This window comes from Diabrotica undecimpunctata, chromosome 4 (genome assembly GCF_040954645.1).
Source record: "Diabrotica undecimpunctata isolate CICGRU chromosome 4, icDiaUnde3, whole genome shotgun sequence".
In the NCBI taxonomy this organism is placed as follows: domain Eukaryota; kingdom Metazoa; phylum Arthropoda; class Insecta; order Coleoptera; family Chrysomelidae; genus Diabrotica; species Diabrotica undecimpunctata.
This window is the reverse complement of record NC_092806.1, coordinates 76865336-76885640: the sequence shown is the minus strand read 5'-3', so window position 1 is coordinate 76885640 and position 20305 is coordinate 76865336. Positions and strand designations below refer to the sequence as shown.

Below are 20305 nucleotides of genomic sequence, written 5' to 3'. Positions count from 1 at the left end.
CTTCATTGTTCTTATGAATCTTTATGTCGTTAAGGTTCATTGGTAAAAAACGAATGAATTTAAATCCCAGTATAGGGAAATATTATTTTGATTTACTTTATTTAATTATATTATATTGTTCATGTATTATTGCAACTTATTGAGATGTATCTAAGAAAAGCAAGGGAATGTTATATATTTTTTTGTGTTAATGAAAATTAATTATAAAGGTATGTTAGTTGTTAATGGATATATCAGTCAAGTTAGTTATCTGTGATATAGTGTTGTTCTTGGTATCTGATTTAAGTAACAAGTGGTATATATCGCTTAGATTCTTGATGTCACTGTTAACATTAATGGAGAAATCGTTAAGGAAAATATAAGACATTTCAATGAACTCTCTTTTAGATTTATTGTTCTCACGGTGGAGAATTGTGGTGTTAGTATAGTCCATGAGATGACCAGTGGAATGGACATGTTTGGCTAATGCACAACGGTCAGGGTGAAGTCGAGAATCACTTTTGTGTAGTGTAATACGTGATTTCAATAATTGAGATGTTTGACCGATGTAGGAATTGTTGCAAGAGAGACATGGAATGTTGTAGACAATATTACTAAGCCTATCTATGGGAGTCTTATCTTTTATCTTAGAATAAAGATTATTAATTGTTAGGGCTGATCTACAAGCCACATTAAGTTTAATGTTGTTATTATTATTGCCAAAGCTATTTTCAACACTTTTCAGAATCCTTGTTAACCCCGGAGTGATATCTCTGAAATATGGTAATGAAAAATATTTGTTTATAGGAGTATCCGAGACTGGGTTCCCACTTAAGACATCAGGATATATATATATATATATATATATATATATATATATATATATATATATATATATATATATATATATATATATATATATATATATATATATATATATATAACGAAGATCAGAAGAGCATGCACCACTCTCTTACACTTAAAACACCAAACACTACAATTTACGTAGACGTGATGTAAGATTTCATGTAGGTGAGAAAGACCGGAAGAAAAACAACATCCTTGTAAAAGATGAAGATTCTTTGATTAATAGAAGATTACTGTATATAGCACTTAGATTCTCAATTCCTTTTGTTTCAAGTATTTTGTGTAGTTTTAATACACATTTCTAGATACAGTCTTTTGTTTTGATTTCTTTCCGTTTTCGATATTTCTAAACAAATCTTAAAAAGTTTCAAATAAAGGCTAGTATTTGACTACAATAAATATACTTTTTTCATTTGTTTAGCTGTTATTTTTTTTAAGTATTTTAAAATAAACTTTGTACTAAAATCTTTCAAATTTACAAGCCTAAAGATGGCCTCGTGCATATACTTAACTAAACAGTTGTCTGACAATCGTTTATTAGAAATAGTATTCGGATGGTAATTACCGAAAATACATCATAACAGTTCTTTAAACCTGTTCGTATTGCCACGGGACAGACCCTTGTGGGAAAACAAAATAAAATGACAAGTACTGACGGACATTTAAACCCCCCATAACATTTCTTCCTCTCCACAAGGAAAATGAATTCCTCTAGCTGGCTGTATACCATGAATCACAAAAATTTGTATTAAAAAATATCCTTTATAAAAGGTATATTAATATAAACACCCTATCGCGCTACATCACAGAACATTTTCGGAATGACTACTCCATCATCATTGCTTTCTAGGTTTACATGTTTGAAGTCACTAAATACATGGGTAAAAACCTTTTAAATATAGTTAAATTAACTTTTAATTACATTTTTGATGATAAACTACTAGGATATTAAGTTATGTAACTTAAACATCCTTAAACGCTTAGAATGGGATGTACCTACATACAATTTTCATTTCCTTTTGTCATTATATTTAATGTACAGTAATGCACAAGCTAGTTATCTTTTGTAATAAAACATGATGACACATTGAAATCTCCCATGCAACTATCAAATGTGTGCTCACCCTACATAACTATATAGTTTAGTTTAAACTGTTTGGTCGTGGATAAATCGATAGTATGCGAGGGCCCTTATATATCTCGTAATAATATAGATGTAAAACTAGCGGACCAACTCGACATCGAGTTTTTTAAATGAAATTTTTATTTTGCGAGAAAAATTAAGTAAAAATATTTTTATCTATAACTCAAAAACTATAAATGATAATTTCGTGAACTTACATTTTTGAACTCTACGTTGAATTCTCTATTGATTTGACTAATAAAAACGAAACCGTAAGTCGACCTCAAAACCGGAATGCAATTTTTAGTTCATCAAATGTCGACATGGATATCATTTAGCAGTTAATTTTGCATGCTGATCACGAATCCGGTGTCAGATTTGCTCTATCTTGACGTTTTATGCGCGTTTCGGGTCACTTCCGGTGTCGGATCGCAACCGGAAGTACATATTTAGATTCGTCTCGACGAGACCTTTCGATCCATATATACATTGTGGGGTCTAAAACTTAAAGTAAATTTTAACTTCCGGTCATCTCAAAACCGGAAGTGAATTTTTGTACCAAAAGTATATCTTGAAAATATCATACGTAGTACTAATAATATTCCGAAAAAATATTTTAATTATCTAATATGGTTTTTGAGTAAAGTGGTGGACAAGAAAAGGGCTTAGCGTTTTAGTATATAAGATATACTATCCAATATATTTAGTTTCTGGCGTTCTTTTGACTAGTCAAAAGCAAAATCTATTTTTATTTGATCAAAATAAAATTGCCTTTTTATTCTATTATTATGTTGCACCAAAATTATAATGTGTTGGTTACATTTAGAGTAGAGAAGTAAAAAAACTAGCTTTATTAACAATATTATTAAAACATTTTCATATACTAACAATAAACGTTAAATATTTTTTGATAAATAAACAATTTTACAAAAATATTTTAAACATTTAACTCAAACAAATGTCAATTTAACTATTAGTTCTTTCCAGAATACTTTTAAAATCAGTACTGACTGAATCTCCATCTGTAGGGTGCGAAATAGTTCTTTCTAAAATTATTCTTCGAGGACTTCTAGAACGGTTTAGTCCAGAAGTCGTTGGGGATCTATAAATTTCTTCAATACTTTCGCTTTCGTCTTCATGACCTAAAACCAAAAAAATGTCAATACAAAAAGAGGTAGAACATCAAACATTAAACATAAACATGTTCCATGTATCTTAAAGGAGCTAGTCCCCATTAATTTTAACTTCATAGGCACCTCAACTTATGATCCTTCAGACGACTTCTAAATAATTTTTCGTTCAATAAATATACCATTTTCTAATATATTAGAATGTCCTCAAGTAATTTTTTTAATTAAATATTAGTTAGTAAGACGAGGAACTGTCACTTTTAATAAAAAACGCAGTAAAACTATATAACCTATGATGTATTGAAGGTGTGCCACTAAGGATAACAGACATAATAAAACTAATAACCGTAGCTAATATTTCATCCCTTTCAAAATTTTTAAGTTTTTCCTTTATAACTTTTTCAGCATTTGTGCTGTTAAAATTTTGCAAACAGCATTTCATTCTTTGTTATACAACCCAAAAATCTATGGTTTGTAGAAGTCTGTACCATTAAAAAAAACTCTAGGTAACACTTTTTCGATACAACCTTATTTGTGATTACTTTTGTTAAGTTACATTTTTTTGAAGTACACTATGCATATCATATGCAACCCTTCCAAACTTGGCGTAATTATTATTATTTGTGTTACACAACAATATCCCGAAAAGCTAAATCGTATACTTAAACGCTGAAAAAATATGATATTAATTCTATTTGTCAAGGTTTTGATTTTTTGCACCTCCTGCATCGTAAACCAAACAACATATGATTTTGTACGTTGAAGTCTATTGATAAACCCATTAGTCTAGCAGTCATATGCATTTGTGTTAATGAATACAATAGAAATAAATCATCATCATCATTCTCAGCATATTCTACCGATTATGGTGCCTTTACATAGTCATACTTCATTTCTTCCCACGATAGTCTAAAATTCGCTTTTTTGTGCGATTTTTTACCGGCTTGTTTCCTTAGCTCATAGTTCCAGGTTAAATTTGGACGTCTTCTTGGTCTCTTGACACCTCTTGGATTCTTCTTCTTGATGTGCCTATCCGTTACGAATATTGGCGATCACCATGGCAATCTTTATCTTATCTGCAGCAGCGCGGAAAAGCTGCACAAATGTTATATTGAACCAGATTCTGAGGTTCTTTAACCAAGATGTTCTTCTTTTTCCTGGACCCCGTTTTCCAAATATTTTTCCTTGCAGGATGGCGTGAAGGAAAGAATATCTGCATTAATTTGGCATAATATATCCGAAGAATTATAACTTTCGAGATTTGATGGTGGTCAGTACCTCTCGGTTCTTATTCATTCTTCTGAGTACCTCCTCATTTGTGACTCGGTCAGTCCACGGGATCTTAAGTATTCTTCAATATAGCCACATCTCGAAATGCTTCCAGTTTTCTGCACATATCTTCGTTCAAGATCCATGATTCAACACCATAAAAAAGGACATAGAAGACCTAGCATCGCAGCATTCTTACTTTTGTATTAAGAAAGTGGTTGTGACTCTTGAAGAAGCCCCCATCCGATTGAAGGTGGACCTAGCTTTTCCGATGCGTGCTCTAATCTCCTGGTTGTTGGTCCATTCTTCATTTATTATGGTGCCGAGGTAGTTGCAGTGCGTCACTCTTTGTACAGGAGATTGATTGACGTAGACCTTCTGTTATCCTTTTCTTGCTTATTATCATAAGCTTTGTCTTTTTAAGTTTATATTAAGTCCATATTGTTGACTATAATATGTGATTTTGTTCATAAGAACGTGTAGGTCTTCTAAGTTTTAAGCAAATACTATGGTGTCATCTGCATATCTGATGTTGTTTAGCCGGTAATCATTTAGTAGAATACCTTTTTCAATTTGGTGCAAAGCTTCGATAAATATTCTTTCAGATAACAGACTGAAGATTAGAGGAGACAAAAATACAGCCTTGCCTGACTCCACGCATGATTTTCACATAGTCAGTGTGCTCACCTTCAATTCTGAGATTTGCTGTCTGATTCCATTAAAGATTTCTAATTATTTTCAGATCTTGGATGTTAATTCCTGCTAGTTTTTTTCTATTAGGTGCTTTTTTCGTAATTTATTTATAAAATAGATGATGAGTTCTGGTCCTCAGAGTTCCACAGCAAACATTTATGTAGCTATCTACTTAATTCGATAGCTACTTTACTATAGACTGTTCAAGTTCCTCATTTTTTCTCTTATTTTTTTTTATTTTTTATTTATTTCTTATATTTTTTTTAATTTATTTTTTTATTTATTATTATTTTTTTAATTTTCTTTTTCTATTATATTCTTTTATATATATATTTTTTATATTCTAATAAATTACAAAGAAATCCTTACTCTATATTTACAATTACAATTTGAGTTTAATATCTAAAACATGTTTATACAATTAATAATCTATATAAAAACTCATTGTTTTCTAATGTTAATAAATAGTTTAAATTGATGGAATGGTGTACATCAGTCAAAGAATATAGCGAATTAAAAAAATTATTAGCCTTATCGTATATAAGAGAACAGTCCAAAATTGACCATTGTTGCAGACCACAAGTACATTGTGAACTATCAGCTAGATTCATTTTAAACATACATGATGGTGTAAGACAGTGGTTAAATCTCATTCTGCATATAGTTCTTGACATATCCTTTATCGACTACATTTTAGAAAACCAAGGTTTATCCTTAATTTGGTTTCTGATTGCTCGGTAATGGTTTGCTGTATTTATATTCTCATTAATATACCTTACTTTCTGTTCCTTCTTAAGCTCTTTGAATATGTCTTATTCTATATTTCTATTGGTTTTTTGCCAATTCATTCACTATTTCATTTCCAGTTAGTCCACAGTGGTTTTTAATCCATGCTAACTTAACAGTTTTGTCTTGTTGCTGAAGTTCTTTAATTTTATTTATTATATATAGCTCAATGTAATTTACTTTTGATTTAGGATTAATGGTACTAATTTTACTTAAAGAACTTTTGCTGTCATTATAAATAATTATAAACTTTGAAAGATTTATATTAGATAAATATTGTAGTGCTTCCATTATCGTTATTAATTCAGCTGTGTACATACTCATGATGGAATTGAGTTTAAATATTGTACTGTTGAACTTTTGGATGGATCTGTATAACGGATATAACAATATTTGAACAATTGTAATAATAATGATAATTTAAATTTAAATTCAGATTGTACAGAGTCTGACACAGATAATCTAAGTCCATCGACGCAGATTTAAATTTAAATTTGAATACTGATAAATTAAATGCTGACATAAACATAAATTCACGTACATCAGACAAAAATACTGTGCATAACTCTGACATTAATGAAATAAATGTTGATAAACACATAAATTTAGGTAATCAGATACAAATTTAGAGTTAAACATGAATAAAGTAGACAATAGTGTGCATGACGTAGACTTAGAAATGACTACCGTAAACAGGGGTAACTTTGCCCCTGCCAGGGTAACTTTGCTCCATTACTAAAAAAAGTTTCATTTTAATTTACCTATGAATTAAAAACCGTCTTCACAAAACATGCGTCGCCGTTTTACTGATTGCCTATTGACAAAGTCTTCCAATGTGCAGCATCGACTTGCTCTTCCATTTACATGCCTACAGCGAGTCGAGAAGGTGGTGGTGTAAAAACTTCGGTAAAAACTACGTATAAAATTTGGTGTGTGTAGAAAGTTGTGCTATTATCTCACAAGTAAGTATTTGTGTATGCGTTAAGTGTATACTGTTTATCAACTTTTTTACTAAATTGTGACTTATAAATGAACAAATGATAAACTTTTCTTTTTCTAACCTAATTTTACAAATTATCAGGTGACTAGGGGTAACTTTGCTCCAAAAAAGTGGCGCAAAGTTACCCCGAAATATATATTATGTTTAATATATATTTTTGTTACAGATATGCATAGAACACCTAAAACAGTACTAGGATCACGGCGCTATGCTGACAGTAGACAAGAAATCCTACAAGAGTGTTTAAATGAAATAAGAAGAGGTGAAATCTCACACAGAAGAGCAGAAGAAAAATATAAGATTCCAAGAAGGACCATTTTAAATAAACTGAAAGGGAAACATTCCAAAACGCCAGGGAGGCAAAACGTATTTACTCCCGGCGAAGAAAACCAATTTGTCAATTGCCCGATTTATATGGGAGAGTATGGGTTCCCTACTAACGCAAGGGAACTGAAAAACATCAAAAATTATTTAAACCGTTGTGGAAGAGATGTCAAAATTTTCAAGGATAACTTCTCTGGAGAGGATTTGATCAAAACAATTATGGTGAGACATCCTGAAATTTCCCTACGTTTTGCAGAAAATATTAAACGTGTACGAGCAGGAGTTGATGAAAACATATTGAGAAGCTTTTTCGAAAATCTGGCAGTCGAGTTAGACGGCGTTGCTCCAACAAATATATGGAATTGTGATGAAACTAATCTCACTGTTGATCCCGGCAAAAAGAAAGTCATTGTCAAGAGAGGTTGCAAGTATCCAGAACTAATTAGAAACACTTCAAAGACCTCTGTGTCCATTATGTTCGGTGGAAACGGCAAAGGTGAACTTTTACCATCCTATGTTAATTACCGGGCTGCTAAAATGTGGACTACTTGGGCTGAGAATGGGCCAAAAGGATGCCGTTACAACGCTAGCAGTTCCGGATGGTTGGATGCAAATATTTTTGCAGATTGGCTTGAATTCCAGTTGGTACCTATGTTTAGGAAGCTGAATGATAAAAAGGTATTACTATACGACAACCTCTCTTCACATATTACAGTACATGCACTTCAACTCTGTCGTGAAAACGACAATCGTTTAATTTGTCTGCCTAGAAACAGTACACATTTGACGCTGGCTTTCTTTCGGCCCCTAAAAATAGCCTGACGAAAAATTTTGTCAGTTTTGAAAAATACTGAAGATGGCATCCGCAACACTAATATACAGAAGCAACACTTTCCTCCATTTTTGTCAAAGGTAATGGACTTGCTTGGTCCACAAATCAAATCTAATTTAGAGGAAGGGTTTCGAAAATGCGGAATATTTCCCCTGAATGTTGAGGAAGTACTCAGCCGAATACGCTGCCTTCTTTTTTAGTTTTTTTTTGCACAAATAATATTTTTGGAGCAAGGTTAATATATGCAACCCATTAGCTTTGCTCCAACTATATGTTACTATACAAAATTTCATGCTTTTATGAGGTGGAGCAAAGTTACCCCACACTATAGGTAACTTTGCTCCACTTTTTATTAAAAAAAAATATGTAATTAATTATTTTTAGAATAAAAAATACCATACAATAATTACATTGTATACCTTCTTCATCAGTTATTAAAAAAAAACATAATACTAGTAGAAAGTTTATACACTTTTCCTCGCAATTCCTTTAATAACTTCTAAAAGTGGAGCAAAGTTACCCCAGTTTACGGTATCAATATTGCTCATAACGATAGTAATAGCGACAGTGATTGCAATACATACGAAACAACAACGAACCGAAAAATATAATTCTGTCCGGGAGGAGACTCGGATAGTAGTTTTAAAGAGACTAATCTTGTTAAAGAACTAAGGAAAATAGAAGAATAAAGATGGAATCGAACCTAGCCCACTCAATGCAAACATTGGTTGTGCAAATGAAGAGAATGGAACAAGCGAACAAATGTCTGATAAATCAAATCCGTCAGATGCAGGAAAAAAATAAAAATATGCAGGAAGAAAATAGAAAACAACTGGCTTGAGAAAAAGATAACCACCAAGGTCTTAGAAATTCAAAAACTTAAACAAGTTATTTGAAACGATGGAAAAAATAATAAATTTTATATAAAATAGATAAATCGACGCAAGCTGAAAAACCCGCACAAAAACCAAAACCAGTGCAACAGTTGAAAGGCAGGGACAAATGCAGGAACAAAAAAGACTCAGCACTAGTACTGGACAAGCAAATATGTCCGAAGAAAATGAAACGAAGTGGACATTCCAATAAAAGAAAAAACAAACAAAAAAGCCATAGAAGAAACAAAAAAATAGTGATGCTGAAAAGCAGACATACTACAAAAGAGAAATGAAGAAAAGAAGCATGCATAACCAAAGGCACGCTAAGAAAACAACAAGATAAAGAGAACAATCACAACACTGTAGTGGAAATGAAAACTGTGACAGTAAAAGAAAAAATAAAGAAACCTGCTCCCAAACCAACGACATAAAAACAAAACGCTGAAAAAACAGCAGAAAAAGAACAACCGAAGAATGCTGCGCCCAAAGCAGCGGCGATCATCCTCAAGACGATGGAAAAAGCCAAGATATTTTTCAAAAAGCATCAGAGAAGGAATAGGCTCGACAAACAAATATGCCAAATCTGGCAGATCGATCGTCATTCAAACAAATGACAGACACGGCTACCTAAACATAATTAAAGTGTTGAAGAAATATAACGAAAACATAAAATAGAGTAAGAGAAAGAGGACTGTCGGAAACGACAGACATCAAATTCATTCAAAAAGAACTGAACAAAAAATGTATTGACACCATTTAGGTATCAAACATGATATTAAAAAAAGAAGACAAAAAGCAACTACCACTTTTCCTAGTCACCATCAACGAGGAAAACAACCAAAAAATAAAAAAAGTCACCGATCTCTGCTACATGAGAATATATGTAAAAGATGAATTAAAAAATAATAAGGACGTAATGCATAAGTGCACCAATAACAGAATCTGTCAGCTACGCACAACCAACCAGGAAAATACAATAGCCGAAAGAACCAAAATCCGTAGTCAATTCTAAAACAGCAATCCTTAAAGCCAGCCTCAACGAACAGTTAAATAACTTCATGGTTATGTTCGAAAAGAATACTAGTCTAGAACGCGCAATGGGCAGTATTGGTGTAATCAGAACTGTCTAACCGATTGGATAATCTACGAATAGGTTCATGGAATTCAAATGGACTGAAAAAAAATAAACACTCTTTACGAGTTTGCCAACAGACTTGAACTAGATATCGTAACTTTACAAGAAACTAAAATAACAGAAAAAAAATTAAATTTCCAGGCTATGATGTCTACAGAAATGACTACAGGGCCACATCAGGAGGCACGGCCATTCTGGTGAAAAAAGGAATCGAACACCAAGTAATTCCTATACCAGATGGTCTCGTCACTATGGAAGCGACCATATTAAGAATCAAAACGGGAAATGATATGCTGAAGAATTTTTCAGCGTATGTTAGACCGAATGATCTAATATTCAATGAAGATCTGAATGTCATTTTGGACACAGATGAGCCCACCATTATCATTGAAGACCTGAACACAAGATCGCCCAACTGATTCGGATAGAACCACAAAGCGTAACAGGAGACTATTGTGTGGCTATCTCGAAGATACTATAGACCATAGTGGTAGGATTCACAGAACCTTCATACTTCCATGATGGAGACAAACTTCCTACATTCATAGATATAACAGTTCTACAAAACGTGGGTCAACAACATGAAATACACTCAATAAACGAGGTTGAATCAAATAACAACCCAATTGTTTTGACCCTGGGAGTAGTAGAAACAAACTGTTTGGAAACTTACAAAAAAAATGGACAAGTTGGCCAAACTACAAAAGAATAGGAAACGAAACTATCGGTGTAATAACAAGAATAAACACAAAACAGCAATTAGAAGAATGTGTCCTGAATCTAAAAAAAAACGATACAAAATACTATCAAGGCCAGCATCACAGAAGAAGAAACACCAACAGTTAATGGAATATTGAGAGAAATCAGCAGCGAGCTGAAAGAACTAATAAAGAAAAAAAAAAGGAAAAGAAGAAGGGCCAACAGACCAAGAAACGAAGAGTACAAAAAATTGCCAATGAGCTAAATAGGAAAGTAAAAAATCAATTAGAAGAACATCAAAACGAAAAATGGAATCATTATATCCAGCAACTAACCTAAATAAATCCGCGTTCTAAAAGCTATAACTAAAAGAAAACTATAAGCTAAAATACCAAGAAAAGATAAAAAACCGATTCCACTCTTACATGGAAAAAATGAAATTGTTTACACAGACAAAGACAAAGCGGAAGTTATAAAAAACACGCTAGAAAGAAGACGTAGGAAAAATTATTATTATCATCATCTCGATGAAGATCTTGACTTTACAGAAGAAGTGAAAAGAAGATCTTCTTCTTCAAGTGCCATCTTCGTTCCGAAGGTTGGCGATCATCAGGGCTATACGTATTTTCGAAACTGCTGACCGAAACAATTCGTTGCTGCTACAGCTATACCATTCCCGTAGATTCTTTAGCCAGGAGTTTCGTCTTCTTCCTATGGACCTTTTTCCTGCTATTTTCCCTTGCATAATTATTCGAAGCAGTTCATATCTTTCGCCTCTTGTAATGTGTCCCAAGTATTGCAGTTTTCGTTTTTTGATCGTAAATATGACTTCCTTTTCTTTATTCATTATTCTCAAGACCTCGACATTTGTGACTCTCTCGGTCCATGATATTCTCAGGATTCTGCGATACATCCACAGTTCAAATGCCTCTAATTTTTTTGGTATCAATCTTTTTCAACGTCCATGACTCCATTCCGTAGAACAGCACAGAAAGTACGTAACATCTCATCAGGCGAAGTTTCATTTCAAGGCTCAAATCTCTTCCGCAGAACACTCTCTTCATTTTAGTAAATATGGATCTGGCTTTTTCTATTCTTATTTTGATTTCTGCTGAGCTATCGTTGTCTTCATTTATAAAAGTGCCTAAATATTTGTATTTGCTAACTCGATCGATAATTTCATTGTGTAAATATAAATTTTGGACATTTTGTGTTGATTTCGATATTACCATAAATTTAGTTTTCTTTATGTTCAAAGATAGTCCATATTCTTCGCTGCAGTCTGCTATCTTATTCACCAATGTCTGTAGCTCTTCAAGTGTTTCTGCGATCAGAACGGTGTCGTCGGCAAATCTCAGATTGTTTAATCTAACACCATTTATTTTAATACCTACGGATTGCTCAGAGAGTGTTCAGAGAGAGGAATAGAGATTAAACAGGGTTGGTGACAGTATACACCCTTGTCTCACACCTCGCTTTATTTCGATTTCTTCAGTGGTATTATTCTCTACTCTCACTACTGCTTTCTGATTGTAGTACATATTTGCTATTAGTCGGATGTCTCGTTTATATAAATTCTTTTTTGTCAGGAGTCTGATTAGGTGATCATGCCGCACTTTATCAAAGGCCTTGTTGTAATCTATGAAACACATGAATACATCTTGATTTATGTCATGAAAAGAAGATACAGGATAATAAAACGAAGAAGGAACAACATAGATATTTTTTTTTTGATCAGATAAAGGCATATATCGAGCACAGTTTAATTTAATCTTGCCCAAGTACTTTCGATCCCTAGATCATCTTCAGGGGCATTTCGTCAATTGTGGCCTATCCGGCAAGAACAAGATGTCATAAACATATAAATGTACATTACACTACACTACAAATGGACAAACAAACACTTTAAAATTATTTAAGAAAGGCTACATTACTTGAAGAAGCCGGAGACAGAATGACAGTAAAGCATTCGACAGAGTCTCGCACGAAGGTCTGCTGTATAAAATGAACCAATACGGTTATAGTGAGGCGATGACATATCTTCTCTCGTCATACCTAGCCGAGAGGAGGTTTAGAGTTCGGATAGGGTCAACTTTCTTCGAAGCTGGAGCCATGAAGAAGCGGTATTGTCGCCGTATTTATACACCATATACACAGCACACACACCAACCGAACCCAGATAGAAAGCTAAGTATATAAGCAGACGATACAGCGATAGCTGTTAGCAGTATGAACCCAAATCTAACAACAAGACACCTACAAAGGGCACTTAACGAACTTCAAGATTGGTGTGTACAGTGAACTATAGCTGTCAACTCTGACAAAACACAGGCCGTATGGACCAAAAAAGAAGAGGCGGACCAAATGGGGTTCTATCCCTATTTGATAAGCAAATCGAATGGTCAAATCAAGTCAAATATATAGGCGTAAAGTTGGAGAAAAAGCTGACCTTCATAGAACAACACGTAAAACAAACGATCCAGAAAGCTAAAATAATTAGAAGTCAACTCTCATCATTAATAGATCGGAAGAGTAAACTGAGATTTAACACAAATATTAGGATGGCAAAGTGTATAATTTTACCAAGAGTAACATACGCCTCGGCCGCATAAGGACACACTTGCAATTCCAACAGAAACAAAATACAAATAGTTCAAAACCATATGATCAGACAGGCTTTCAATATACCTAAGTACGTTCTATTAAGGTACGTATTTAGGGACTCGAACTTAGAACAAAAGAGAATCCTGAGAATAATGGACGAAGAAGTGCAGGTGTTTTGTGATTTTTGACGATCTTAGGAACCATCCTAGTAGAGTATTAAGGGAGTTAACTGTTCTAGACGAAAACCAAAGGACACTACACAAGGGGCCCAGACAGCAGCTAGCTGGATATAGAGAAGACCCAGACGCTCAGCCGATGAGTAGAAGAAAAATTCTTTTGCAAATTCGGTGGCTGAGTGACTGAGCACACACCATCCGGGAGGGGACTTACCGACTTAGGTTGGTGACTCGCTGTCCGGAATACACATTTTGGGACACAAGTCCAAAGTCATATAAAAATTAACTTAAGTCATTCAGTGAAGTGAGAAAAGCTCTTCTACCTACCCCTAAAATCAGGTGGCTTAACCATATAAAGTAAAACAGAGGATGTCCCATTACCTAGGACATCCAAGGAACTTTCAGTACAAAGCCTCCTCATTTATTATGTCCTGTGATGAGGAGGGGTGGTTAGTTGTAGCTTGGAGGCCAGATAGCTACTCCATTACGGAGTGTTACCGGTTTAATCTTCGGACATGTGGGTCCCACTGATCCAGTGAAATACACATGTCAGTCGGAGCTAGGGTTCTACAAAAATTGTTGTGTGCGTGTGTGTGTATGTGTGTAGGTGTGTGTGTGTGTTTGTGTGCGTGTGTTAATTTCCATTTATTTTGTTTTTCCTTAATAGTATTTTAAAAATTGTGTTGGCGCTCCATAGCCAGATGTTGGGTGTCTCTCCGAGAGACCGAATCCCAAACGAAGAAATATGTCGTAGAACAAAAACAACAGACGCCATCGAAATAATCGCGTCGTTAAAATTGATATATATATATATATATATATATATATATATATATATATATATATATATATATATATATATATATTTAATGCCCATTAATTCTTGACCGCTCTTCTCCAATAATTCATTTCTGTTGCTTTCAAAGACTTTATGGCTTTCTCCTTTAGTGGCCGTATTTCACCACCATCCCTTTCTTTGTGACATTCTTTTATATATTTCTATTGGTCCTCTACAGTCTACACTATCAAAGTTTTCGCATATGAGCTTTTCATCTAATCATTTTTTTGTGCAGTATTTTTGAGCTTTCATTTTTAAATTATTATCTAATTATCTGCACAATAGGCCTTTGTTTGTCACTGCTATCCCCAATAATTCGTTATTTTAACGTGTCTTTTAAGTATATTTTAGATAGTACTAGATATGTGGAACATTGCTAGAGATCTTTTGTTGACTTATTCCCTCTGATTATCTTTCTTAGTTTATTGAAAAATCCGTTTTTTTATACAGATTTATTGTAACATCTATTAATTCCTTCTGTGTTTACAAATTTATACATTCCTTCCCAGAGTTTGATTTCGGTTCGAGTCGTAAACTTTTCTCAAAGTAAAATCATTTCTCAAATGTAAAAATTAACCTATTATTTAAAAACTAAAGAAAATATGATAACGAAATAGCATATCTTCGACCTATCCAATGTCAGAATTCTTAGAAGGATGACTCTAGAATAAACGGTCATCGGCGTTAGCCATAGTGGCCCTTGAATACATGTATGTGTTCATTGTACCATGGTTAGCATCGAACAGAAATGGACTAATCGAGAAGGTTCTCTAATAAATACTTTCAGTATATAAACGGAGCTCTCTTATGAGTGAGTTAGTTGATAAAATAATATGGTGCTGTAAGCTTATAGATAAATAGTTTTAAATACATTCGAACCGCTCGTTTTATTTAAACACGCTACAATATGCAATGTAAATAATGTTTAAAAATTATCAGATAGATTTTTGTTTTACTTACAAATAACTTCTTTATGGTTACAAGAGGCTTTTACGGTTGCAGGTTACCGTATATTGTTTAAAGAATTCATCACCCGTTTCGTTCTTTAGAAATCTACTCAAACCATGGGTGAAATTTTAAATTGACAAATTTATAAAAATATTAGTCTATGGATTGGTGCTAATAAGACCAAAACCACACCATTCTATCCAGTTAGATTGGCAATGGGCAAAAGCATTCCAATACTGTATCCGAACAAAAATTTATCGATCATTTACATGTCTATTGATGGACTGTAAATGAAACTACTGGCTAGTCATCCGCTTGTTTGATATTGAGTGTGTGATTCTGAGTTCAACTGTAAACCTTCTGAAGAAAGTGTAGGTGAAGAATACGTCAACCAAATGCAGTTTATTATCAACAACATCTACTAACTAGACCGATAACAGATTTAGATAGACAGTGACCACAACGGCGTCTCCTAAATTTGAAAGATAATGGGAAGGTCTGACTAAAATTAAAAATAAACTAGGTAAATGGTGTGATGTAGCAAGAAACTGTTAAAATAGATCAATGAACTAACGATTTTCTCATGACACTCGTTGATACAAGTATCTAACAACTGCTTTTGATATATTTGGTGATAACAATATGTAACAAACGACATATGTATGAGATTAAACGTAATTTTTAACTTATAAACAATGCTTAATTAATGATTAATACCTTTTCTAAAAATGCAGAATAAACTTTAATTTCGCATGATAATAGGGACAATACATGTACATGTGGCCAACATAATACCGTTATTCCGTTTGTTTTGATATTTTCTCTATGACACATTGTTTATAGTATGATTTAAGTGGCTTTGCAATTCGTAGTAATTCCGTTTTAAGCATAGTCTGATCACACGGTAATATTTTGCGTTGGGGTCAGTCAATTATCTCTACTTTTTTCCATTAGACCGTTGATAACTTCTCCACAAATTATGGGTGATAGCTGGCGTTATCGAAAACAAGGACAGCATTATTTGGTAGAAAATTCAATACACGAGAAAAGTTATCCTCAAAAACATCAGATTTTATTTCTTGGTGATAATCTTTAGTGGATTTTGAAACGAACTTAAATAAACCATTCTCTACAAAACCATATTTGCTACCAATGTACGTGATTATTAATCTTCGACCCTTTCCTGTGGGAGCATTTAAACCATTAGAATATCCTTCTAGAAAGTCTTGTCGAGAACTGGAAATATTTTTACTTGCCCATAATTTGAAACGGTGTGATTTTCGTTTAGCCAGGTTTCATTTAAATAGAAAATGCATTTTCCTTCTAATCTTTTTTTACCGTTCTCAAATATTGCCTTAGCCCACAAAAATCTCTTTGTATAGGTTTTTTCTTTGATTTTCATAGCAAAAACCGATTTTTTTAAGTAATTTTCATAACTTATCTCAGCCAAAGTGAGGATAAATTATTATCTATTGTTGCGTTTAACATTGTATTAAATGTAGGAATCTCCTTGTTTAAATAGAACAAATGAACTTTTCTTCGAAGGACGTTTCTATGAAAGTCATAAATTTCCATTTATTGTTTTCCTTCATGTCATTTTTGCTCAGTAATGTTTCCTTGTTTTTTTTCACTTAAAAATCTGTAAATGGTTCTTTTACTAATATCTGTCATACCGGAGCACATAGTCACTAAAATATTAACCGTTTTTAAAGGTTGATGAACAAGGAAGTCATGAACATTTATAGTTTATTTAAACAAAATAGTTTTTTCTCTCAGAGAATACGCGCCATTTTTAAGTTTAGTAGCAACAAATTGAAATGATGATGTCATTTTAAAGCATGGACTGAACTGCTAATTGATAACACGAACGGTATTCAATTCGTCACAACTTTCTCTTTGTCACAACATGTATAAATATGAACCTTTTAAAACGAGTAAATCGGTACTCACCGGAGGGACCGCAGACGTTTGGATACAATTAGCGTCTCTTTGTAAAGACAATGAAGTCGACATTACTAAAGTAACAAGACATTTACTTAACACAGACCCTACATATTACTCCCCTGAGTTAGTGATAAGCTATAGTCTAAAAAAATCATTATGAAATTAACTGGCCAGTTGGTTGCAAAAACCAGTGCCAATAAAACACAAAACAGACACACAAAACGAGTATAAATAATACATCACATAGATATTATGTCAAATCTGTGTCACTATCACTATAGTCTCGTAAATTGATGATAATGATTTTGTATATTATGTGTAGGAAAATATGAATTCTCAGCTTTCATGATATGTGAGACTGCATTTTTCCAACTATTCGCATCAATGTTGAGTACTCCCCTTTAAATGTGGCGAAGTATTATTTCTTCGAACTCTTGACTTAAGTTGATGCCACATACGTTCGATTGGCTTAAAGACACAGTAATATGGCGGAAGTCTTAAAATTGTATGACCCATATTTTCGGCATAATTATCACAAAAGTATTCTTTTTTTTAATGAGAAACTTTTTAAAGTCACAGTACTTTTGTAAACCGATTTTACAATTTTTAACATGAATTGTTTAATCGTAAAATTAATTAGTTTGATAAAATAAGCCTTTCTCTTCAATTTAGTGGTTTCAGAATTTCTGTAGACCTGTTTACGTCTAATAAATAACGTTGTAGATAAAAACTTTCTGGAATAAACAATTAGTTTTACAATAGCTGCTAAATAAAACTTCTTGAAATTCTTATTGCTGAATACATGTGATATGGTCCCTATTATCACGTTTTTTTCAAATTGTTTGTGCATTTTTGCAAAAATTATTAATAATTAAAAAAAACGACGTTTGAAGCTATTTTTGCAGCAACATATTAAGAAAAATAACTTTACAAACTCTTATTTTAAAGTATTTTCTATGCTTTTTCAGTAAAATTGTGTTACTTTTCCATATAATTTACCGGTCTTCATCTAAAATCCAATAGCAGTCTTACATTATTTATATATTGTTTATAAGTAAAAAATGAGGTTAAATTTTTTGCATATATTTTGTTAATTACATATTGTTACCATCAAATTTATCAAAAGCAGTAGTTAGCTATCTGTCTTAAAGAGTGTTAAGAAAAACGTTTTTATTTGCTAATTTCTTTAGTCTAAAAGAGAAATTAAAAGTTGTTCAAGCGAGACTGAATACTCAGAAGCACTTAAAAAACTTAAAACATGCCAAAATTGCTGACAGAGCTTCAAGAGTTTAAGTAAATATGCAATCAGAAGAAATATCTTAATCTATGTGATCATAGATCGACAAGAAGATCTTTTTACCGTTCTGAAAGATGCCTTCTTCTTGAAAGGAATATCGTCAATATTTACAAAAATGTTTAATTGCTTTGACGACTTGAAAAATCAGCAGACTATTGCTGGTAAAGTAGTGTGTTTAGAAGGTTACAGCAATCAAAATTTGCTGTACTTGTCGACGAAAAGATTCTCTACCTAAAGTGCAAGCTACGAAAATGTATGGTGCATGTTAATTGATTTAAGAACAACTTTGTGCGATTTTTTATAAGAGAATTAGTTTTTATAAAGGTAGGCCATACTGTTTTTGTAAGATTTTACTGTTTTGTTATTTCTTCTTTTAAGAATTGTGTAGAGGTGGAAACCACTTGTCGCTTTCGGTACTAAGAAGTGATTTTGGGAATTTGTGATTGGGACAGTAAGAGCTAAAAAGCCGCAGAGGGATCGCGAAATTTGCAGTGATTCATTAATAAGGCTAGGTGAGTATTGTATCTCTTTCTGAGAAATCTCTAAGTTAACACCTAAATGAGTATTATTTATAATGCGGTTTTTAGGTTTTTATTATATAGAGAGAGGTAGTGTGTATTTTAGAATTTAAAAGCAATTTTCAAAAAAAATGTGTATATAAATCACATCGTGACTTTAGAAAATTCAATACACGAGAAAAGTTATCCTCAAAAACATCAGATTTTATTTCTTGGTGATAATCTTTAGTGGATTTTAAAACGAACTTAAATAAACCATTCTCTACAAAACCATATTTGCTACCAATGTACGTGATTATTAATCTTCGACCCTTTCCTGTGGGAGCATTTAAACCATTAGAATATCCTTCTAGAAAGTCTTGTCGAGAACTGGAAATATTTTTACTTGCCCATAATTTGAAACGGTATGATTTTCGTTTAGCCAGGTTTCATTTAAATAGAAAATGCATTTTCCTTCTAATCTTTTTTTACCGTTCTCAAATATTGCCTTAGCCCACAAAAATCTCTTTGTATAGGTTTTTTCTTTGATTTTCATAGCAAAAACCGATTTTTTTAAGTAATTTTCATAACTTATCTCAGCCAAAGTGAGGATAAATTATTATCTATTGTTGCGTTTAACATTGTATTAAATGTAGGAATCTCCTTGTTTAAATAGAACAAATGAACTTTTCTTCGAAGGACGTTTCTACGAAAGTCATAAATTTCCATTTATTGTTTTCCTTCATGTCATTTTTGCTCAGTAATGTTTCCTTGTTTTTTTTCACTTAAAAATCTGTAAATGGTTCTTTTACTAATATCTGTCATACCGGAGCACATAGTCACTAAAATATTAACCGTTTTTAAAGGTTGATGAACAAGGAAGTCATGAACATTTATAGTTTATTTAAACAAAATAGTTTTTTCTCTCAGAGAATACGCGCCATTTTTAAGTTTAGTAGCAACAAATTGAAATGATAATGTCATTTTAAAGCATGGACTGAACTGCTAATTGATAACACGAACGGTATTCAATTCGTCACAACTTTCTCTTTGTCACAACATGTATAAATATGAACCTTTTAAAACGAGTAAATCGGTACTCACCGGAGGGACCGCAGACGTTCGGATACAATTAGCGTCTCTTTGTAAAGACAATGAAGTCGACATTACTAAAGTAACAAGACATTTACTTAACACAGACCCTACATATTACTCCCCTGAGTTAGTGATAAGCTATAGTCTAAAAAAATCATTATGAAATTAACTAGCTGGCAAGTTGGTTGCAAAAA

General features: G+C 32.8%; 1 protein-coding gene across 2 annotated transcripts in view; it reads right to left on the bottom strand.

Moving 5' to 3' along the window:
- Positions 1-2806: 2806 nt before the first annotated feature.
- LOC140438280 (uncharacterized) overlaps positions 2807-20305 on the bottom strand; it is a 58237-nt gene continuing 40738 nt past the window's right edge. For both annotated transcript variants that reach the window (XM_072527976.1, XM_072527975.1), the window contains exon 4: positions 2807-3111. In XM_072527976.1, coding sequence (XP_072384077.1) covers positions 3105-3111 — 7 coding nt within the window. In that variant the 3' untranslated portion in view covers positions 2807-3104. The remainder of the gene's footprint in view (positions 3112-20305) is intronic.